Genomic DNA, 24,400 nt, shown 5'->3' on the forward strand with positions numbered 1-24,400 from the left:
ATCCAAACCTACCTCAAAAGCTCTCCAACCGCAAGTAGTGAACCATGTATGCTATGAATGGAAGCATTCTTTCCCAATCCTTCTTGTGTGGCCTCAAACATACGATAATACCTGGCAATGATAAGAGAAATCAGAAAATTCACCAGGTTAAAAGGAACATCAGCAATAAGGATTGAACAGGACAATTATCGCAGACCAATAATACAGAGAACAGAGCTCAACAGTCAGCACTTAGTATGAAGCACAGAATGCAACATTCTTTTTCTATTGAACGTGTAAAATAAATTTATGAGCTATTGACTAAATATACAGGAAATGCTATCGCAAGTAGAGATAAAAGAACAGATAAAATAAATAATTTTCAAAAGATGTAGAGCCGATATTAGTCCCCAATTGTAAAATGTTGCATATAATATTACAGTAGTATGAAATTTTGTTGTTTATATAAGTTCCTTTTTCATTCTGATATTTTTCTGATTTTAAAAATTATTTAATTTTTATTAATAATTTTAATATAAAAAATTAATTATTTTTCCTATTTTTAAATAAAATAAACAATTTTCAAGCATTGCTAAGTTTCAACTTGAATTTCCATCATTTGCATATGTTTCCATATGTTTTTGAAATTTTATAAGATTTTTACTGAAAGTTTCAACTGAAACTAATATGTTTCTAACTTTTTACCGAAATAATGTGATATAAATACTTAGGTGCTGGTTTCTCAATGTCTTTCGGTGGGGATGGAAACATAAATATTTCGATTGTTTAGTGTCGGTTTCGGTGGAAATTTGAAGTCAAGCATCCAAACAAACCTCAAAAACAGATAAGATACTTTCTATTTCTCAAAATCTAGATAAGAATTTCGGAGGAAGTGAATCCTTTTTCATCCATCTGATTACCAATTTGGAATTCGCTTCCATCCACACCATTTATGGATCAAATCTATGGAGAAACTTCATTCCATAAAGCAAAAACTTTCACATCAATTGTGCGAACTTGATACGTTGGAGAAGAAAAGGCAAGGATGGCCTTAGAATGATCGGAAATGATCCCTCCATATCTTGCCAGTCGGAATAGAAACAGTAAAATAATGCAAAACAAAACTTCATGATTAATAAAGCATAAAAAACAGTGCACGGGACAAATTTCAAGGTAATCAAGTATTGTAGCATTAGCCACAAAAAAATGGAGTCTTGAAAGTTACGCAATAAATAAGCTTTAAACTGACCATATAATGATTGTTAGTAGCTTACAACCCAAATGCTTTTTTGCCGCCCAACTTCTCGCTAGTAATTCTCTAGAGCGTAAGCAAAATCAACCAAGTTATTATGTGAAGAAGAAAAGAAGAGAGAGGAAACAACCACACATGAGGGAGGATTTGTCCATTCATTTCGAAAAATAGGTCACAATGACTTATATACATGCGTACGAAATGACTCAAATACCCTTACGTGGTATTTTCTAACACTACTACACAATCTGAAAGGTTCCTCCAAACATTCTAAGCTTCCTAACCAATTTATAATGTGGATCTGTGTCGAGTCCTTTGGCACCTGTAAACATTCTCTACTTTCTCGCCAACGAAGTGGCAATCGATCTTAATTTGCTTTGTACTAGCATTGAAGAAGGGATATTAATACATTGATTGCACTTTGATTATCTCGCAATAGAGAAGATGTGCAATTTGAAATGCAATTCCTCTAGGACATGTTGATGAATCCATGTAAATTCTGTTGTGGTTGATGTCATGGCTCTATACTCGGGATTCACATTGTATCATGCTGCGCACCCTATTTTTTACAGCTCCATGATACACTATGTCACAAATAACGTTCTCAGGAATTTCTCGGCAAGGGAAGATCTCGGAATATATTAAATTTCTTTTATATTTTTGGGTTTATATAAAAATAAAATTATTTAAAAAAATACAAATATATAAAATTTAAGAAAAAATACAAAATAAAATATCGTAAAAATATCGGGATAATATCGTGATATTATCACTATATTTTATGATAAAAATGGCAATATCGCTATATTTTTTAAATCTCGGGATTATTTCGGGATTTTGTCGTTTTATCAAAATGTCACGATAAAAACACGATGTTTTGAAAATATCGGAGATATTTGTGACATAGATGATACAAAATCACCATTCACAATCACATAAAAACCAATTATGGGTCTATTTGCATCAGAATCACTTGCCCCCCAGTCAATCGTACCTCGAACACATATGAGAATTGGCTCCTTGTAAGAGTTCCCTGGCGTTATGAATCAAGATCAATGAACTCCGTCTTCACCAGCACAGCTATAAGCCGATAAAGCCCGAAAGCGTAGAGAGAGAGTCAAGAATCCTATTTAGTTTATTTTAGGGTATGTGGGACAACCAAGATCTGAGAGAGAGAGAGAGAGAGAGAGAGAGAGAGATATGGGTCCCATTCATTCAAAAGGGGTATAGGAAGTATGAGATAGGGGTTTTTAAGGACAACCAAGCATAGTGTTCTGATGTTGGCAGGCATCATTGGACACATAAGTGATATATGGTCAAGTGAATGTATGGTACAATAAGGCACCTACTAATGTTGCGATGTGGTAGGATCTTTGACCTTAGCATCTTCTTTACGACTCATTTTTTGTTAAATACAGGTGAAGTACTAACTTTTACCGTTCACAATCCTGAATCTGTTCAATGAATTTTCAGGTTTTTTTAAAAAAAAATGACATGTGTGTGTGTGTTATAACTCATACGAGAATTACAGAGATTAGGGACCAGAAGTCCCATTCTGAATTACAAAGTATGGGATCCAGGGGATCACCACTCAGCCATAAGAAAAACCAAAAATACTTAACACTTCAGCATCATCCCGTCCATCAAGCTACATCATTCGAAAACTATCACCATCTAAAAACAAAAGACCTCCATACCAACACCCCTTAAAGACCTTTCAAAACCATGATGTATACTTGTCAAAACCTGTACAAGTTTTTATTAAAGATCCTGAGTAAGCTCCCCTTAAGCTGAGCATTTTTGTAAGTCCATCAGAAGTTGTTCAATATCAGATGCAAAGACCTCCTCATCAAGACTGATAGCCGAGAGCTCCTCAACGTTTGGGTCCTTTTCTTCATATGCCATTTTCCGTTTGATTATAGCCTCCAACTTCTGAATCCCCGACGCCTTGTCTCCTTCCCATCATAGAAGCCTCAAGTTCTTTTCATCAGTCAGCACCTTAGTAAAGAAGGGGTGCTTATGCATGGGTGAGTGAGTTTCTTTAATATTGCAGGACCCAGTTACACTAAAGAATACTTCCGGTATCCTATTAGCCGCCTCTTTAAAAAGCTTTCATTGTCTCTTCAAGAAGTCTCTAATGACTTTTCTCGGCGTTGGCAATAATTTGGAAGCTAACTCTTTATTGTAGACAATAGCTTTTATTCTTCTTAAAATTTCCTCCATTTCGCTTAAGTCCACAGACCGTTTCCTCTTCCGACCCAACACCAGGGTACTCGAGGAAGAGGGCCGGGATATAGAGGTATCGTTCAAATTTTCCATCTGGTATTCTAGTGTGTTTTCTTTTCCTCTACTCTTACTATTTAGAAGGGAAGCGAAGAGACGAGAAAGGTGGCTATTCCTACTTTGGTGATTCACCGCCTCAGAATGACCACTGATCAAGAACCAGGTACCCAAACTCGTACTCATTGTGGCGTACAAAGATCTCATCCTGCCATAAATGGGCATTAATGGCGCCGTAGTACTCATTGCCATCCATCCCAACTCGAGGAGACCTTTTCAACTTCCCATGATATAAAAGACCCCAAAAAATGAGTACTTTAATCAAAAAATTTAAAATGCCTTAGGTGCTTGTCCCAAAACGGATATCTCGATTTCTCCTTCTTTAAGCAAGAGTGATCATTCCTCCATTTAGCAACATCTCTACAGTACCAATGTCAAAATCAATAAAATAAATATACCTTCCTCGATGCTATCCCATTCCTCAAGCACCATCAAGACACTCCCAAGCCAGAGACTTGGGATACCCCAGATAACCTTCATCCGCAAGCAGCACAAACCATGGGTAGCTGGGAGACCCAACCGTAACTCGCAATATTTTCCTTTTTATCCATCAGTCCTACTGAGGTAAGCTTCTTGGAAGCATCCGCTTTTTTCATGGGGACTTTTCCAAAAGGGTACCCCCCATGGCGACTGGACATTTCCACTTCGGATCTTTGCTTCCATGCTAAGCCAGATTTCACCTTTCGAAATCTGGACTTTGACCCTGAATATCCCCAGCAAAAGATAGTCCAGGAGTCCCAGGCTCAGTGACTTCCAAACCTCTCCTAGGCTTCGCAGTCCTACCCTTCCGAGTCAAGATACGTGCAAAACTAGCACGCCTAGGTGATTGATTAGGATGAATACCCTTCTGCCTGAAACCTTCTTTAATGGGACCCGATATAGAGGGTAAAGGGCATTCTTGGCCAGATTGTTTATTTGATAATCCCAAGGCACTGTCGTCAATCAGAGAAGGAGACAGAGACGAGGAGGGAACTTCACCCTGCAGATGTCCTGACACTTCAGCTGAGTGATGAAATTTGAAATTTGAATTCAATGAGGCAGGCCCCATAGGATCAACGGTCCTCCTGCCCTGATTTTCCGAAGAAAGTAGTGAGGGCCTTATCACCAGAGCCGACGGCTGCCTTTCCAGATTCAGAATAAAATTCCTCACAGATCAATTCTCCAGGGAGGGTAGTAGCCCCGAACAATGGGATGGCACACAGTGAGCAGAGTCGGAGCCCAGCTGAGGTCAAGTATTCTGGACTACGATTCTGACTATGTAAAACTGACCTGAAATCCGAATCTGAACAAGGGATTGGGATAACTTCCACCATGGAGCAAGGATTTTAGCGGACACACAGCCCATACATTGGTTATGGCTCCCTTCCATTTTCACCTCCAGAACTCGGCCAAATATGTTTCCAAAGGCTTCAACCGTTGAAGTGGCCCATACATGTAGTGGGATGCCATAGAAATTAACCCAGAGAGCTTATGTGCCTTCAACATATTCTCTGCTCCAGAAGGATAGAGAATACAATTGATTGTCCCACACCTTGCTTCCTTTAGCCAGGATCTCGGCAGCCTCCTCCAATTCAAACATAAACAGAATTTCATTCTTTGATAGGGTGCATGGGCAAGAGACGGAAGGGATATCCCAAACTCTTTTAGCCCACAACCAAAGTTCATTAAGGGTCCCAAACGTTTCCTTCCTCTTCCCTATCCGGCAAGCTTTTAGGGTATCCAGTCTCGTTTCCACCTCCTTACCCATAATAGATAAGAATGGAATACCTCCCCCGACCGATTAAAAGATCATCCTGAGTCAGGCCATCGGTCAACCTCCTTAATAGCGTTAACCAATTATCCTATCGATCTGATTTTTGGTACACACCCTACCCATTTAAGGGCCTTAAAAATGAATGCTTTGGATGCCCCCAAAAATGTGTGGCCACATGTGTTTTTGAGCTAGAGCTCAGATAAGCTTATATGAGCTCTCTCTCTCTCTCTCTCTCTCTCTCTCTCTCTCTCTCTCTCTCTATATATATATATATATATATATATATATATATATATATATATATAATTTTAATCTTGAAGATTACTCAACTCAACAAAGCCTTTGTCCCAAGCTAGTTGGGGTCAGCTAAATGAATCCTTTAGAAAAAAAAATTCATGAAGAAGGTAAAAGGGATCTACCCAGCTCTAATCCTGGTTCTAGTTGGGTTCTTCTACGTGGATCATTTTCTTCCATTCTATCCTATCCAAGGTTATGTTCTCTGTTATGTTCCAAGCTATCAAGTCTTTCCTCACTGTTTCTACGCACGTTATTTTCGGTCTACCCCTACCTCTTTTTACTCCCTCAATTTGGCACGAGTCACCTCTTCTCACCAGAGCATCCAAAGGCCTACATTGGATATGTCCAAACCATCTTAAGCGGTGCTCTCTCATCTTCTCCTCGATTGGAGCCACCCCCACCTTTTTACGAATGTCTTCATTTTTAATTCTATCTAACCTTGTGTGGCCGCACATCCATCTAAGCATTCGCATCTCCGCTACACTCATCTCATGCACATGCTGCTTTTTGGTGGCCCAACATTCTGAGCCGTACAGCATGGCTGGCCTCACACTTGTCTAATAAAACTTTCCCTTCAACTTGGTAGGGATTTTACAGTCGCTTAATCTTGAAGATTTATTTTATTTAAAAGTTACCGAATTCGAATCCCACTTTTGGAAGTTTGCCGAATCCGTGTCGGATCCCGACATACGAATCCAAATTTATGCAACACAGCTCCCAGAATGGTCGGAAGCGGGAATCGTGAAGTCGCCGGAGAATCACTGGAGATCCGTCGGGTAGTCGCCGGGAATCGTTAGGGAGTTGGGAATCGCCAAAGAATCGCGGGGGAATCGGCGGAAAATCGCGTTTCACATAACATTGAACCGTGGTTCCCAAAAGTGAGAATCGCGTTTCCGGGGAATCATAAACCGCGATTCCCAAAAGTGGGAATCGGATTTCCGACGAATCCGAACCGAAATTCCCAATTTTTGATGATTCGAGAAGATTCCCGTCTCGGATTCGCAAATCGGGGAATCGTGGTTCCCCACTCCCACGGAAGAATCCTGTTTCCATGGTGTAATCTACTTCCTTGAAATCTAAACTAGGGAATTATGGTTTGATTATTCAATGTCTCTCCTTAAGGCTTATCGTGATTTAGTGTTCCCTGTTGATCTACTATCATGATTTACAGTGTAACTATTTAAGCGATTGTCAAAACATTTTTTTTGTTTTAATTGTAGTTTTAGCTTAAAGAGGGCGAGCCTTGGCGCAACGGTAAGGTTGCTCCATTGTGACCTGGTGGTCAGGGGTTCTAGTCACGGAAACAGCCTCTCTGCAAAGCAGAGGCCCCAGACCCCACAATGGTAGGAGCCTCATGAGATCGGGATGTTTAATAAGAACTGGAAACATGAAAAGTAAAAGTTAATGCATGATGATACGAAAATAATATGTTAACCAACAACTCAGTGAACAGAGTGCCCAGAATCAAATCATAACTTCAAACATAACAAACTAAAATAATGTGTTGACCAACTATTTAGTAAACAGAGTACCCTATATCAATTTAATCATAACTTCAACATAACAGTTCAACATACCATTGCACTCGCCAACGCGTCTCCCGCTTCTCAATAACTCGGAGGCAAGCACGCAATGCTTCCACAGCTCGCTCCCGAACAGCCAATGTTGGATCCCTCAATGCAACCCATATGGCGTCAACAAAATCAGGTACAAAAACATTGAAAACAGTTGATGCATTTTCCGCCATTTCCTACAAAAAGGGAACATTTCCATTGCAGAAAAATAATAGCAGGATATTTGAAACACGCAAGTAAATAAACCTGCCAAAACAATCTTCTTATCCCACAATGAAGAACATGGGAATTTCATATTTATGAATAACGTACAAAACAAATGAAACTCCTTTTGAATGAAAGAAACATTTACAACCATTTCCAAAAGAAAATCTTTGATCAGCTAAGATGAATAACCTAACATTTTCAAACAAAGAAAAGTAGTAAAGATTTCGTGAACAAAGAAGTTGCTGCAATTCTAGATAATGTATCAGAGAATTGGCCAGACTTCAGTCGGGTGCGAATTATGAGAATGGATCATCCACTAAAGGTGTGTCACATGGAGAAGCAGAATAGGAGGAAATACATTTGTGGGGAACGGTTAACTTTTTTACAATGAAGGGCATCCGCTGGAATGAGGAGACTGGGCTCCCTTGAAAAAAAAAATCACGTCAAAGAAATACTGCGGATTAATAATCCCAGTATCTTTTGCCTTTAAGAATAAAAAAATGATGAGGTTAGCAGATCCTTGCTTCAAGAACTAAGGAGTAAATCCAACTTCTGATTTTCCAGCATTGACTCAGTTAAGACTGCTGGAGGCATATAGTGGCTTGGGAATGGTCTCTCCTGGATCTGATAGACGAAATCCTATGCATCTTTTTAATCTCGGTGCTTCTCAGGATGAAGACAAAGGTAGGCTTATGGAGGCTCTCGGTGCACCAGAATATCCAGCAGCATGATTCCCTTTTCAGATTTCGTCAACAGGAATGCTTTGGTGGATTTACCGTGGACTGAGGCGAGATTCACTTGGTCGAGAAATCAAAGTAGGAGTAGATTGAGTCTTTCCCTTGTCTGTTAGGCCTAGCTAAATCATTTTCCTAATTCATATCTGATTGCATTACCCAAACGGTCTCCGACCACTGCCCCATTCTATTAAGATACTAGGATAAACTCTTGGAGGCTAACTCCATTTAGGTTCGAGCTCGCATGGCTAAGGAACCCATGATGCTTGATAACCTAGAAAAATGGTGGAAGAAGCCCTCTCCTTTGGTCCAACAGAAGTTGCAATCGGGCTGTTAGACATATAAGGGTATTACTGTCATTTTATATGTATGTATTCATATAAATAATAAATTGTGAAGGGAGAGAAGAAACTAAAGATTCTCTCTTTCTCATGTATATGTTCTCTTGTTCTTCTTCCTCTTCTCAATCTCAATCTCAATCTAAGTAACCCTAGATCTTAATTTAACATGGTATCATAGCCATGCCATGTAGATCCACCCTAATCTGCCTCAACCCCAACCCTATTCCCTAATCTACGCTAACCCTAACATCTTTTCCGTAATACCCCCCATAATAATTTCCGTAATACCCAACCCTAACCTCTTTTCTGTAATACCAAACCCCCCAACCCTTTCTGTAATACCCCACAACCCCCAACCCTTTATGTAATCCACCCCAGCCCCTCGCTGCTGGCCGTCACACCCCCAGCCTCTTAACCTTTTCCGTAATCACCCCACCTCTCTTTCGATAATACCCAACCCCCCTACGACTTCCGTAATAACCCCACGACTTCCCCTCCAATCCCATTTGCTTCTGTAACCCCCCACCCACTCCCTATCTTGCCGTAACCCCCTCTTCGGCCTCCACTTGATACGACCCCCTCTTTTCCTTGCCCAATAACCCAAACCTCGAATATTGGTGGTCCTCCTCTTACCCCTCTTTCTGTGTCGTGTTCGTTTCCTTTCTCCACCCACGACCCTTCTATGCCTGAATTGTAGAAGGATAGTTGTTTCTTGCTTGTTTATGGGTTGTTTGAGGTCCGTTCGTATTCGTGGTGATATTAATGGTTGTTTGTTGGTGGTGATAGTTGGTATATTGTGATTGTTGATCGATGCTCTTCCTGATTGGTTGGTTTCGTAGATGGGTTTGAGGCGCTGGATATTTGGGTGTTGGTTGGCTCGTGGTGATTGTTCATATTGATGGTCGTGTGTTGGTGATGACTGATGATTGTTCGCATTGGTGGTCATAGTATTTTGATGATTGATGTGACTATCGATGTGTGTGCCTCGCAGTTTTATTGGTGGTTTGTGTTGTTAATACTCGGTGGTGTTTTATTTTCTCGTATGTTGTTGCTTGTGATTCTACAGGCTTTTGCTTCGACTATACTTGTGGTGGCCTGAAGTTGCATTGTTGGCTATTTAGATGTTCATTTCTTATTGTTTTCCGTTGTCTCTCCCATTTAGCCATTATTTATGGAACCCGCTGACACCTCTTCGTTGCCGATGGCGTCCTTGAAAACTGATGTGGTTTCTTCCTCTGCCATTAGTTCTTCTACGAGCTACTCACATGCGGAAGCCCCTCTTCAGATGACTTCGATTCGCCTGGATGGGAAGAATTATCCTCCTTGGAGGAGAGCTGTTTGTACTTATCTTCTTGGTCGTGGCAAAGTACGTTTTCTGGAGTGTCCTCCTCCGCCCACCAAGGATCCTTCCTTTGAAAAACGGGAACAGGAGGATGTAGTCGTCAGATTTTTTTCTTTGGAGTTGTATGGATTCTCAAGTGGCAACGAATATGATGTTTTGTCACACGAATGTGTGACCTGTTCTCTGACTAGTTAGGATTCCAGCGTGATGACATCTCTTTCCGACCATTTTAGCTCTTATCAAGCGCTTTGTCAGCAGTTAGATTTACTCATGCCCTTTACTGTCGACCCTGCTGAGCTCGCCCGCCGTCAGGAGGAGATGCACGTTGTTCGATATCTGGATTCTTTAGGGCCAGATTTCCAGCAGTTCCGCCAGCAGATTTTTGGTTCTGGTAGCTTACCATCACTTCATGAGACATTTTCTCAGGTTCAGCGTATGAGGGCTCCTCCGACAACAAATACTACTCTTGATAGCTTTGCCCTTGTTACTTCTTATGGTATTGATCGTGGCCGAGGATCTGGCCGTGCTGGTCATGGTGGTTGGGGTTGTGGCCGTAGTCGAGATGTTACTGGACAAGGCCGTGGTCGGGACTCTTAGAGTGGTCGTGGCCGTGGGGCTCGCTTTTGTACCCACTGTAGGTTGGAGGGCCATAGCATTGATTATTGTTATGATTTACATCCAGAGCTTCGACCTTCACGACCGACTGCTTCTGTTGCTACATCTGATGGCTCTGGTTCTGCTCTTGCTACCCCTGCATGTTTGCCTCCTGCCAATTTGCCTACTGCTGATCAGATGGTAGTCAGTCGTGTTGAATATGAAGATCTCACACGCATGCGTGATAGAGGCAAGCAACATGCTGCCACCTTTGCCCAGTCAGGTAGCTCGTCTTGTTTCCTTTCTCGTCCATCCTCTGAATCATGGCTCATTGATTTAGGGGCATTCCATCATATGACTGGTAATTTTCGACTTCTTTCTTCTTTCCAGTCAGCCCCACCTACTGCGCCTCGTACTGTTACATTAGCAGATGGGACTACATCACCAGTCTCTGGTGTTGGTGTGGTGTCAATCTCTAATGGTCTTTTATTATCCTTTGTTCTTTATGTTCCTTCCTTCCCAGTTAATCTGTTATCTGTGCGTCACTTGACACAAACTTTGATGTGTTCTGTTTCATTCTTTCCTTCTTATTGCACTTTTCAGGATCTGAAGACTGGGATGAGAGGATTGGTTGGGGCCGTGAGATGGGTGGCTTATATTACCTTGATTCAGTACCTAATGGCGCTGCTCTTAGTACCTTTGTCGACGCTTTTCAGTGGCATTGTCGCCTCGGTCATCCTCCTGCCGACAAATTACGATAATCTCCTTTCATTAATAAATCTATTGAGTCTTTTTCATGTGAGTCTTGTGAGTTGGGAAAGCACCATCGAGTGTCTTTTCCTTCGCGTGGTGGTCGATGGTCGTCTAGACCTTTTGAACTTATTCATTCTGATGTATGGGGTCCTGCACGCACTACTTCTTTATATGGTTATCGTTATTTTGTTATATTTATTGATGATTTTTCTCGCACTACGTGGTTATTTCTTCTTAAAGAACGTTATGCTGTGTATAATGCCTTTCGTAGTCACTGCATGTTTTCTAGGGAATCGCCTGCCCTCTTCCGTAGTTTCTGGTCAGACCCCCTTCTCAGTTCTTCATCCCCTAGGTAATCCTTTTCCTTTACTACCTTGTGTGTTTGGTTGTACTTGCTTTGTTCACAAGTTAGCTCCGAGACTGGATAAGTTGGACCCTCGTTCTGAAAATGTATCTTTTTGGGTTATTCACGAACTCAGAAAGGGTACAAATGCTATAGTCCTAACCTGCGCAAAACATTTGTTTCAGCTGATGTTTTCTTCTTTGAGGATACTCCTTATTTCTCCGATTTTCAGGTTTCTGTAGTCGAGCCGCCGAGTTTACTTTTCCCGTTGCCAGGACCTGATACTATTCCCACTAATCCTGATTCCTCTTCCGCCAAGCCTCTCATAGATTCTTCTTCAACAGAGCCTGTGACAGATTCTCCGGAAGTTCCTGCTTTGCCAGTGACGAAAGTGTATAGTCGTGGTCCTCGACAGGTATTTCAGTCTCCATCTCCTCAACAACCCAATCCTCCGATCAGACTACAGGTAATACTATTGATATCTCTGATTCTCCTGTTGCCAGTCGTACTCGTTCTCGTACGACTGCTCATCCTATTTCAAAGTTTGTCACTCTTATGATCATCTTTCACCCAAATTTCGCTCATTTGTTTCCAGTGTTTCTTCTATTTATGTTCCAAAATCAGTTACAGAGGCGTTGGCTCATCCTGGCTGGAAGGCTGCAATGGATGTTAAGATGGATGCCCTACACTCAAATAGCACATGGCATTTTGTTCCCTTACCTTCTGGTGCACAAACCGTTGGCTGTCGTTGGGTATTTGCTATTAAATATCAGCCTGATGGAACAATTGAGCGTCTCAAAGCGAGACTAGTTGCTAAGGGTTACACTCAGACATTTAGTGTTGATTACCAAGAGACTTTTTCTCCGGTTGCAAAAATATCTTTAGTACGAGTGCTGATTTCCATTGCAGTTAACCGTGGTTGGCCACTTTATCAGTTGGACGTGAAGAATGCCTTTCTCCATGGCAACCTTACTGAGGAGGTTTACATGCAGCAACTTCCTGAGTATGTTGCTCAGGGGGAGATGGGTTCATCAGTATGTCGCCTTAGGAAAGCTATATATGGGTTGAAGCAATCTCCGAAGGCATGGTTTGGTCGTTTCAGTGGTGCAGTTATCCGTTTTGGCATGAAACAATGCTCGGTTGATCATTATGCGTTTAGCCATTACTCCAGTACAGGATATGTTTTCCTGATTGTTTATGTAGACGACATTGTCATTACTAGAAATGATCAAGACGGGATACATAGATTGAAGGTCTTCCTTCAGGAAGAATCTACGACAAAGGACTTGGGTCGTCTCAGGTATTTTCTTGGAATTGAGGTTGCTCACTCTAAACATGGTCTTTCCCTATCACAAAGAAAGTACACTTTAGATATGATATTCTAGAGGAGACAGGCTCCATGGGAATAAAACCCGCATCTACTCCTATGGACCCAAATGTAAAACGTCTTCCTGAACAAGGAGAGTTATTTGAGGATCCAGGTCGATACAGGAGATTAGTGGGAAAGTTGATTTATTTCACTATTACTCGACCTGATATCTCATACGCGGTAGGAGTGGTCAACCAGTTTATGAGTTCTTACACATCTCACTGGGCTGCAGTACTTCAGACCATTCGATACTTGACAGGCACTCCAGGAAAGGGATTATGCTTTAAGAAAAATGGACATGAAATAGTAGAGGGATTCACTGATGCTGATTGGGCTGGTTCTCCAGTGGACAGGAGATCTACGACTAGTTATTGCACGTTTGTTGGTGGTAATATGGTGTCCTGGAGAAGTAAAAAGCAAGATATTGTCTCCAAATCTAGTGCCGAAGCCAAGTACAGAGCTATGTCATATACAACTGGAGAGTTAATTTGGCTGCGTTCTTTCTTGTCAGAAATTGGCTTCCCTCCTTCAAGACCGTCCCGGTTGTATTGTGATAATAGGTCAGCTACTTATATTGCCAACAATCCAGTTTTCCACGAGCGAACCAAGCGTATTGAGGTTGACTGGCACTTCATTCGTCAAAGGATTCAAAGAGGAGAAATTTGCACCATGTTTACTAGATCCACATATCAACTTGCTGATGTGTTTACCAAAGCATTAGGGCCTGCAAAATTAAAGGACGCGTGTAACAAGCTAGGAAATGTATGATATATACATTCCAGCTTGAGGGGGAGTGTTAGACATATAAGGGTATTACTGTCATTTTATATGTATGTATTCATATAAATAATAAATTGTGAAGGGAGAGAAGAAACTAACGATTCTCTCTTTCTCTTGTATATGTTCTCTTGTTCTTCTTCTTCTTCTCAATCTCAATATCAATCTAAGTAACCCTAGATCTTAATTTATCACAGGCAAAATTTGAGATTCCTAAATATAAGCTTAGAAGATTGGCACGTGAAGAGAAGGAGTTGGTCACCTTCAAAAAAGATGAAACTCTCAAGCGGAACAAGGATTTGGACGAAAAGGAAGATATGGACCAGGCAGAGCTGAGGGCATCTCTTAAAGATGAAACTCTCAAGCAGATCATGGGTCTCTATATTAGATGACGAGCCAGAGCTGAGAGCGTCTCTTGAAGAATAATACAATTGGAAGAGTAGAACTAGAAACAAAGCTCTACAGTTGAGTGAATTGAGAAGAAAATAAAAATATAGTTTGCTTTCACGGCATTGCTAACCCGAGACGATAAAGCCATAGCAACCATTCATTAATGATCAATGAAGCTAAAAGCAATAATAGACAGATACTATTGAGGAGATTGTCAAATTCTCCCATGCTCTATATTCCTCAAAAGATCCAAGTTTTCTACAACCAGAGGGGCTTGATTTCAATCACTTGGACTCAGACAGTAGCAATACTCTTGAATAGAGCTTTAGCAAGGAAGAGCCCACAATGCTATATCCTTTATGAAAGGTGAGAGGACGTGATGGGCTTGTTCGAGGAGCTCCATAAGAACTTGTATTTAGACAAAAGCAAGGGAGCGACATTTATCACATTAATCCCAAAGAAGGGCGGCGCAAAAAGCCCAACAAACTTTAGAAAAAATAGCTTAGTAGGTAGCATGTAGTCGTGTACAAAATCCAATCAATAGTGACAAGAATAATACTTTATATTTATTTATTTTTAGATTTGATTTTAAAGTGTGGAATCATGCAACATTTATATTATAATTGGGTGTGTACTAGAAGCTTTGAACTTTTAAATTGTGTTAATCTCCACAATTGAAAATAGATTACTTGTAATTTTCACTAATTATTCACTTTCCATATGCTCCTCACTTCTCTTGATATACACCTCTGTAATTTTCACTAATTATTCGCTTTCGTATTCTCCAAACTTCTCTTCATATACGCTTCCCACGTGCTTTTCATGTGCTTAGTGTTTGCTTCTCGCATCGCATCCATACATGATATACTCAATTTTTTTGAATCTAGAAGAGGATCTCCTGTGACTGTGAATAGTCCATATATTAGTCCAATGGAGTGGACCGCAGCCTGAGAAAACATGGCTAATTGAAACCGAGTTCTGGTGGTTATTATGATAGTTGTAACACGCTCATATGGGAATTTGAGGTATTTAATTTTCTAATTGATTGTTAAGTAGGAGTTATAAAAGCTCTAAAAATGGGGAATGTAGAGTTTACTTTCATTTTATTCACTCTTAAGGCTGCAAAGACGGTAAAAAAAAAAATTATTCTCGACCTTGAATGTTGATCTAGTTTGGGACTCTCACTGATGAATTTAAAGATATTTCTTGAAATTTCTTGTGTTTCTCTGTATATATTGTCAGGACTGCCTGTACACGCATTTTAGATTTTTTTTCTCAGCCACTAGAAGCGTCTTTGGAGCAATGAAGTAAGGAAAATTGATCAACAACCGCTAAGGGTCCATTCCAATCATGGTAAAAGTAGGTAAAAAAAAATGTACGCCCTTGCACTAACTTAAGAGCATTCCAAGTGCCGTACTTCATTTTTTTTTACGCCCTGTATCCCTGAATTAAATTTCGGAAAGACGACTTTACAGCCGAGGGCAGTAAAGTTATTTCATCGAATTAGGGAAGACATAATTTCCACATGCGTTAGGAAACATCCCAAAGCCCTTTTTTCGTTTTTGACTTTGGTGTCTCGGGAAGGACCTTTTCAAGCTTCTTGCAATCCTCCAGCCTCTCGATATCCCTCTCCAACCTCTCGATCTCCGGCCACCCTCTCCCTCTCCCTCTCCCCCCCTCCTTCTCCAATTCGGAAATCTCAGTTTCCATCTGCTTGATATTCATCTAGATTGCAGAGTAGGGCTTCATTTTTAATTTCGTTTTTTTTTATTGCCTTTTCATGTGCTCAAGATTCCTATAGTATGAAGAGTAGGGTTTCAAGACCCTTTTTCTGGTTATCCTTATTCCTCTCAGTTTTCATCTGCTCTCGTTTTTCCTTCTCAGTTTCAGTGTCCCCCGAGATGTATAAGCATGAAATCCAAGAGTTATAAGTTCGAAAGAGCAAAAGAGAAGGAATCCCAAACAAGGGGTATTTCAGAAGCATGAAATCCAAGAGCTTCTTTGGAGATTGCGTATTTCAGATATAAAAAAATTGATAAAAAAAAAATGCAATCTCTTGAACTGGATGTGTTATATGAAAATATCCCTGTTTTTTTTTTGTTTTTTTTTTTTGCCAGAGAGATACCCTTTATCTGCAGTGAAAGTAATGATCCGACAGATATCCAGAAAGCTGCAAGAAATACACATGCATCAGTAATCTTCTGGCTGTCAAATTCCTCTTTACAATCCTTGCTTGCTTTGTCAATTTTGCCCTCAATTCCATAGTCATTTAGTAGATCCAAATCTTAAGAACTAGATCGGAATTTTCTCATCAAACCTGTTTCGAATGTTCGTCCTCTTTGAATTACAGAAGAGCAATGAATCTCTGTGGAAGTGAATTAGATTCAACTGATTGGTGCCATTGGTTCACCTCCTTAAAGAGACCAATGCTGATCACTGTTTGTTCCATTAACTTCTGCAACTAAGGAAGTTGAGCTTGTGTAATTTTAAGACAGAATCTTTCTATATCTTGCGTATATAAGGGACTATGAGTTTTGTCTACCAAATCAGACTTGTAGACCATCATTGTTTAGGTTGTTGATGATATCTTTGAGTGGTCGAACTAATGCACCAGGTATGCTACTTTAATTAACTGCAGAGTTTCTCCTCGATTAGAACCTAGCTTCCCCGATCTTCCCCACTACCACTAGTGATACTATTCAAGTTTCATTTATTTTAACTGATCACCATACCTTGAAACTCTATTTTTGTGCTTCCAGAAAAGATGGTCTTAGCCCATTGATTTAATTGTAATAAAAATAGATGCTTAAGAAAATTTTGAATTTTACATTGTAAAACCAGTGGTAATTGGAACACTGTATTTGATTTGCATCTCATTTTACTACATGTAATGGATCAACAGAAAAGGAAAACTTATCGATGATAAAGTATACCATGTAAACTTTTTCCTCCGGAAATTGATTTACAACACTTTTACTACGATTGGAACAGACCCTAAGTGGATTCAACAATAACTAAGCAGTTGAATTGTGGACATAGAAATCAAGGATGACAAGTATAAATAATAGATCCTACTTCAAACAAATTGGAGACACCCACAAAAAGTAAAACTTACTTTCAAAATCAAGACAGCCGCAAAACGGCGATACTCCACTCTATCCCCACGCAGCCAATCCAACGCATTTTTCACCTACAAAGAAACAACACAGTTCACATACCCAATCCAACAAAACACTAAAAGGCTTCGTTTCTTTCAACGTAAAAATGGACGTAAAACAAATCTTATACTCAGTTTTAAGGCTCCTTTTCTTTAAATGTAAAAATGGACATAAATTATTATTATCTTTACATCCATTGTTATCTTTAAATTTGTTTATAGGCTCCGTTTCTTTCGACATAAAAATGGACATAAAATTTGGTTTATGTTCAGTTCACATCCATTATTACGTCGAAAGAAACGGAGCCTAAGTGTAAAAATGGCATAAAATTTGTTATTACGCCCATTTTACGTTGAAAGGAACACAGCCTAAGTGTAAAAATGGGCATAAATTTTGTTATTACGCCCATTTTACGTCGAAAGGAACAGAGCCCAATTGTAGAAATGGGCATAAAATTTGTTATTACACCCAATTTATGTCCAAAGGAACAGAACCCAAATGTAAAAATGGGAATAAAATTTGTTATTATGCCCATTTTACGTCGAAAGGAACAGAGCCCAAGTGTAAAAATGGGCATAAAATTTGTTATCACGCCCATTTTACGTCGAAAGAAACAAAGCCTAATTGTAAAAAAAATGGGCTCCAAATTTGTTATTACACCCATTTTACATATAAAGGAACAGATCCTAATTGTAAAAATAGGCATAAAATTTTGTTTTTACGCCTAATCAACAAACACAAAGAAGAAGAAGAAGAAGAAAAGCAATAAACCTGAAGCTCGACATCGTCCGCAGTCATGGCACCTCCAGCACTAGCAAGATGCCCTAAAACCCTACTAGCAAGAATCAAAACCTCTGGATCACGTTTAACCTCAAACACAGCACGCATATAATTAGAAAACTTCGAGACCTTTGACGCGCTCTCCCCAAGCGTCACATCTATCAATTCATCTATTGCTCTTAAAGCTCCCAAATTCTCAGCCACATCATGGCTTTCCAAAAGAGTAGCAATTCTTTCATACAATTGATCCATAAATCGAGAAAAAGCATCTCCGCTTAGATCTCGAGCTTCTTCTTCAACGTGTTTTCTCAAAGCCAATGTAGAACCATCCTATAATCAAAGAAAACAAGAGATTGAAAAATAAAAAAAAAGGAGAGATTTTAGGGTTGGAAAAGAGAAAAGAGATTATATACTTTTGGATTGCCTCTTGTGCAGAGATCTGCAAGGATTCGATGGAGAGCATCATCACTTCCTCCGCCCTGGCCGGATATTAAGACTCCGGCGCCGGCACCGGTCGCACCGTAGCGGATTGAAGCTGCGGTGGACGCCATGAGTCGGAAACCCTAACCCTAACGCTAATTCTCTCGCATTGATTCACAGAGAGGGGAGTGGGGGGATTTTCTGTCTTGTTAAAACCTTTGTTTTTCTTTTTAGCGGAGGTTGCGTTGTTGGAACTTTGAAGGAGTAATTTGGGGAGACTGGGAATTGGTAGGTTAGAATTTGAGCGTGGTGTAAAAGGACTCGTAAGATGCTCACTCGGGAGGCGAAGTGGGGCCCACTAAATGAAGGGCTGGATTGTTGGGAAGAACGTCCCATTCCCATGTTTGGATCTGTTGAAAGTTTTTCTTGGAGAGTAAAATTTGCCTGGAAAAAAATTTCTTTTCCTGGATTTTTCTTTATACTGTTTGGTTCCAATCCATACTTTTTCGGGTCTGGTAGATCATGGTTAAAAAACACTCTATTCATTTTCGGCAATGTTGAGTTCAGTAAATTGGGGAAAACTCAATTTTTAAGAAAAGTTTTTTCTGAGAAAAAAAAATTACCTACATCCGAGGATGCCCTACCATGGATAAGAGATTTTATATGGTGTGTGGCCCTACAGTCCATTATTTTTCAAAAAGTAACGTACCACGGTGCCACCCATTCTATAGGATGATCCAAACCGTCCATTTGTTGGGCCATCATCCCAACAGTCCAGCCATTCAGCATGGAGGCCACACTACATGTAAAAACTCCATAGTTTGATCCAAACCATCCATTGTATGATGTGTCGACTATACTGCCACACGATATAAAAACTCATATAAGTAGTCAGCATGGAGAAGACAATCCTTGGATTTAGCTGGAACTTACCTCATAGAATATTTGTAAGTAGTGCTTGGTTGTCAACCTCTTGGAGAAGTGGTAGGGAGTGCCATTACCAATATCGAGGGATGAAAGAAACCATAGAGAGAGAGAGAAGCATCATTCCCAAGAAATCCATGTAAAATTCAAGCTATTTTGTGGTTTTTCGCTTGAATTTCTTTGGAGGGGACAAGGGCGACAACAGTAGACAGTCAACGATTAAGTAGGAGACATGTGTCTCTTAGTTGTCTCCAGGAATTTCAATGCTATATTGACAACCAAATAAGGGTTTTGCTGACGTGCTAACCAGATGCCAAACAAACCCCTAAGCCCTCTCAGCTTTTATGCAACCAAGCACACCAAAGGAAAATTATAATTAACTCGCTTTCCTTTTTGTTGAAAAAAAGTATACTCAATTACTCAAAGTGAATATTAGAAGGTCAAAACATATCACTAAATAACACTTAAAAGAAAAATCTAGACTCATTATACTGAGGCCTATGTAAATGTCCAATTGTTTTTTTGTTGCTTCAGAACAAAGAGATATCTAGCTTTCCAATTATGTTAGAGGGTGGGTTGGATAGCAATAATCCATAAGTTGTGAAGGCATTCACTTATTTTTTAGCCAATTTGTACTACCAATTGATAGCATCTACCATGGATCTTCTCCAAATTGGAAGATGCACCAAGTGCATTCCATGGATGAGTATCATATGGACAATGGAAGAGAAGGTGGGTTGCAATTTTGTGGTTGTGGTGACACATAGGGCAAGTGAAGGATACTGTGATATGGAAGTGGTGGAGGTTACTGTGGAGAGGGATTCCCAAGAGAATTTTTTTGTTTTGTTTGCACTGTGGAGAGGGATAAATATTGTACGACATGGATTCTCATAAGTGAATTTTTAGGCTTTTGAATTGTAGTTTGAGTTGAAATAGGAAATCATGTTTCAGTAGGAGTCTTCTATGAAAGTCTATAAATAGACTTAGGGCCCGTTTGGGTACCTCATTTTTTTGTATTTGGATTTGGAATTGAGTTTTGAGAACAAAATGAATATATCTGCCACCTCATGTTGAGGGGGAGAGAGAGGGTAGGGCTACTTCCTAGTGGAGGGGAGAGGTTGAGGAGCCAAGAGGGTGAAGGAAACTGCCAGATCTTTTGATTTCCAATTACTTATTTCCACAGCTTATTTGGAAATCTGATTTTTTTTTACTGTCAGTCGCTGAATTGGAAATTCAAGGATTTGATCCGGATCCAAATGTCACCACAAAAAGGGCTTCAAATGTGAAATTCCAAATCAAAATCTTCTCGGCGTCCAAACGAGCCCTTATTGTCTATAAATTTGAATAAACTGTTGATTAATGGAAATTCAGTTTAGTTGAAGAAGTTCTTCACAAACTAGTACAGGTCCCAAGTTGCCAAGCCACCTGCTTGACCATTGATCCCACATTTTAGAGGGAAATAAGAAATGTTATGGATAACATTTATAAATTAAAAGTCCGTATAAATAGAGCTTGAACTACGGGTGTACAAACCGCTGTTTTCATGGGTAATCAAACAATGGAAAATCACGGAATTGCAAAGGAAAAGAAAAACTTTTCCAAGTTTTTCCAGAAAATTCCAAACAGGGCTGAATGCATACATGGATTTTATAATCTAGGATGTAAAATCCTGGATCTTAGGGTGTGTTTGGCGTACCGTTTGAAATAGCGTTTAAAACGCCGTTTTGCAAAACGGCATTTTGGTTCAAAACGGCGGTTTGCCAAACAGCGTTTTCATGTTTGGTTGGCCAGATCAAAATGGCTTTTTAAACAGCAAACGAAAGTATTGTGTGTTTGGTTGCAAATGTCCCAAAACGGAGTTTTAGTGGTAAAATGACCAAAAAGGGCATTGTTTGGTTGGCCTCGATGTAACTCAACTACTCTCTCATTAGGACCAATATTAAAACGAGTGGAGGCGCTGAGGCAGTGAGGCGTGAGAGGGTTTTTAATTTTGCAAAGTAGATGAAGAAAGTAAGAAACTAGAGTTTCTTTTAATTCTTTTATCTTTAGAAAATCAAAATTAAGAGATCATATAATGATATTAGCAGCCCCTTGTTTTGAATTAAATATTAACAATTTAACAAATTTGTGTCCTCAAGAATGATATTAACACCCCCACTTTTTTGGTATTTAACGTAACGCATAAAATCGCGCGCATATACGTAAAAATGGGTTTTGGTGAGGGCATACATGTAAAAACCCACAGCCTAAAAACTCCGTTGAAAACGGCGTTTTGCAAACGGTGTTTCAAACGGTGGCTGCGCACCCAAACACTCTCAAACGGCCGTTTGGCTCCAAAACGGTGTTTCAAACGCCAAACGGTGTTTTAAACGGTACGCCAAACACGCACTTAGTATCTTACAAGCTAAAAAACTGGATTTTTAATCTTGGAAATGTACAGTATATAAAGCTTATAAAATCCAGGTTTTGGCTTGTAAAATCTAGGATTTTACAATCATGAATTATAAAATTCTTGTATCCAAATGGTTGCTTGATGGTGAGGAAGTCGATATCCTCACTCCCTTGTTTTGATAGTGGCACTGATGAGCAAATGCATTCCGACACGTCTAAAGGGAGATGATTTTTTCGCCTTCCTCTATAGGATTATGCGCCCCCCTGCTAAAGTGAACTCTGGGCGCATAATCCTACAGTGGGGGCGAAAAAATCATCAGGTCTAAAAAAACTCATTTGTAATAAAATAAATTTCCATTGCCGGGATTTGAACCCGGGTCGCCTGGGTGAAAGCCAGGTATCCTAACCGGGCTGGACTACAATGGATTTTGTTAATGTTAAAATTAAGAAGTTATATACCTACATGTAATTAAAATTGGACATGAGTAGGGTATATGGTACAATTATATTGATTTGGCGATCCTAACCGTCTGATTGATACCATTTAAAAAACTGGTTAGAGATAATCAATAGTCTCTCTTCAAAGGATAAGAGTGATTAAGATAGGCTAATCAATGACTCTGTACCATGAATAGGCCCCCTCTAGATCATCCCACTGTATAGCCCTATGTGTATGATGATGATGATAGGTAACAAACCTTCATCTACTAATTGTGGGTGGCCAAAGATTGCCTTGTGATGAAATAATTTGATCTCCAAGTGGCTATATGGGGAGATCTAGACCTATGTTGCATGGTTCTTGGTTCAAAACTTTTATATGAACCTGGTTCCCTATGGGCAGATTTCTACTGTTCAACTAAATTTGGCAGTTTGATCCCTGGCACACCTTCTTTGGTTCTATTTAAGGTAATCATATAGATCATTCTCTTTTTATTGGTAAGCTATAGATCATTCTCTATTAGAAACGGAAATTATAGATTTGATATTTGCTTGTCTTGCCCATTTTTGCACGAGAGGCGTGTCAATGTATAGAATTTTAAGTGTTAAATGTTTTGGAAGCCCAATTATACATATGAGCTTTGAGGAGAACCAAGTTATAGTCATGGTTTTAAATTTCGATCGAAATCCGACTGAAACGAAATAGGTACGAAACCGAAATTTCTTAATGTTGATTATTTTATTACTTTACCAAATTTCGACTGAAAAAACCTATATTTTGTGGGCCAGTACCCAATTTTGTGATTTCGGCCGAAACCGAAATTTAAAACCTTGGTTATAGTATCAATATTGGTGACCTAAGAAATGGCAGTGCCAATGTTCATTCATGAAGATATTGATGCACCAGAAGACGCATAGGAGCTAGCATCTGCCGACACTGTAGCCGCTTTGGTAGTGACCATCATTGACTAGTCTATGTTATGGTCACATAAAGGGAGAAAGTCAACTAATGCCGATAATTATATGGTTTATCTGAATGAGTGAATCCATTTCCTTTAGTCAATCAACCATAACGAGCAATCTTAGTCGGCCCAATAGCTCGAAGCCGTAAAGGAAGAGTTACTGTCAATGAAACTTTATTTGAAAACTCAAGAATCAGGCCAATTAGTTATAAATGGATCTTTTAAGACCAAAAGATATTATATGTATAGTTGAGATATATAAAGTAAGGCTGATTGCAAAAGGTTTCAATGAAATAGATACAGAAATAGGTTATGACTATAAAAAAGCTTTCTCTTATGATTTTAAGAAAAATTCTTTTGAAATAACCATGATGTCATTATGACTCTGGATTACAATAAATAAACGTAAAGACTAATCGATTAATGAATATACCTTAAGGTCAATGGAAGCAAATTCTTCTTTCTTGCATTACGTGTTGATGATATATTGCTTACTAGCAATACTTTGGCCAAGCTCTATTGAGGCCAAGCAAACATAGGCACTTGGCTTGATAAATTTTTCTACCCAACGATTATGTAGTGTTGTTTGATTATGTTTATGATATTCCCATATACCCATATAGGATTTTTGGTTTGAGGAATCTAAGCTAAGCAACCTATGTGATAGGATTTTAAGTTCACCTAGTTAGAACTTGAGAATTATTGGAATTGTTTAAGAAAGTCAATATTGGTAAATTCCTTTACATGTTCACCATGGATAAATTACTCTACTAGTAATGCCTGTGTAGTTATGGTTGATACATTTAGTCAGTGTTAAGGTTATAAGATAGATTTAAAACAGGCATAGATAAAGAGAATTCCTTATGATTCCGCAACTTGGAGTCTTATGAATACTAAAATTTGTATTTGTCTAGGCATAACCTATTTTAAAATAACTATTGGATATGATGAAATTAAATGAAGTGCAGAAATAGATGTGATCTGGTCCTTCCTAGCATCACTTCTTGCATCATACAGATTATCCATAGAATGCAAGCTCAGTAGAAATAGAAGAAAAGTAAAATAAATGGCATCATTTTCTAAATAGGAACAAAGTAGAAGTAAAAATCTTGTCTTCTCTCTTTTATTTTGACTTAGGAGGCAACTTAAAAGGCTATAGTTTTTTAGCCTAAAAATAAATAAATAAAAATTCTATAATCTATCAATTCAATGGTTACGTAACAACCAAACATCTTTAGTTTCCTGTACTAGGGGAAGAATATTTGGACGGCAACCAAAATAA

General features: G+C 39.3%; 1 protein-coding gene and 1 non-coding gene across 3 annotated transcripts in view; both read right to left on the minus strand.

Moving 5' to 3' along the window:
• The window catches only part of TOR (target of rapamycin), a 110,802-nt gene extending 92,119 nt beyond the window's left edge, over positions 1-18,683 (minus strand). For both annotated transcript variants that reach the window (XM_077367818.1, XM_077367817.1), the window contains exons 1-5: positions 18,397-18,683; positions 17,975-18,313; positions 17,161-17,235; positions 7,199-7,371; positions 13-111 (exon numbers count right to left, since the gene is read on the minus strand). In XM_077367818.1, coding sequence (XP_077223933.1) covers positions 13-111; positions 7,199-7,371; positions 17,161-17,235; positions 17,975-18,313; positions 18,397-18,534 — 824 coding nt within the window. In that variant the 5' untranslated portion in view covers positions 18,535-18,683. The remainder of the gene's footprint in view (positions 1-12; positions 112-7,198; positions 7,372-17,160; positions 17,236-17,974; positions 18,314-18,396) is intronic.
• A 3,387-nt stretch (positions 18,684-22,070) lies between these two features.
• TRNAE-UUC (transfer RNA glutamic acid (anticodon UUC)) lies at positions 22,071-22,144 on the minus strand. The gene has a single exon. It is a non-coding gene; the product is annotated as a tRNA-Glu (tRNA).
• Between the last annotated feature and the right edge of the window lie 2,256 nt (positions 22,145-24,400).

This window comes from Tasmannia lanceolata, unplaced genomic scaffold (genome assembly GCF_043159265.1).
Source record: "Tasmannia lanceolata isolate RefF3 unplaced genomic scaffold, GAP_Taslan_0.1 ptg000024l, whole genome shotgun sequence".
Taxonomy (NCBI): Eukaryota; Viridiplantae; Streptophyta; class Magnoliopsida; order Canellales; family Winteraceae; genus Tasmannia; species Tasmannia lanceolata.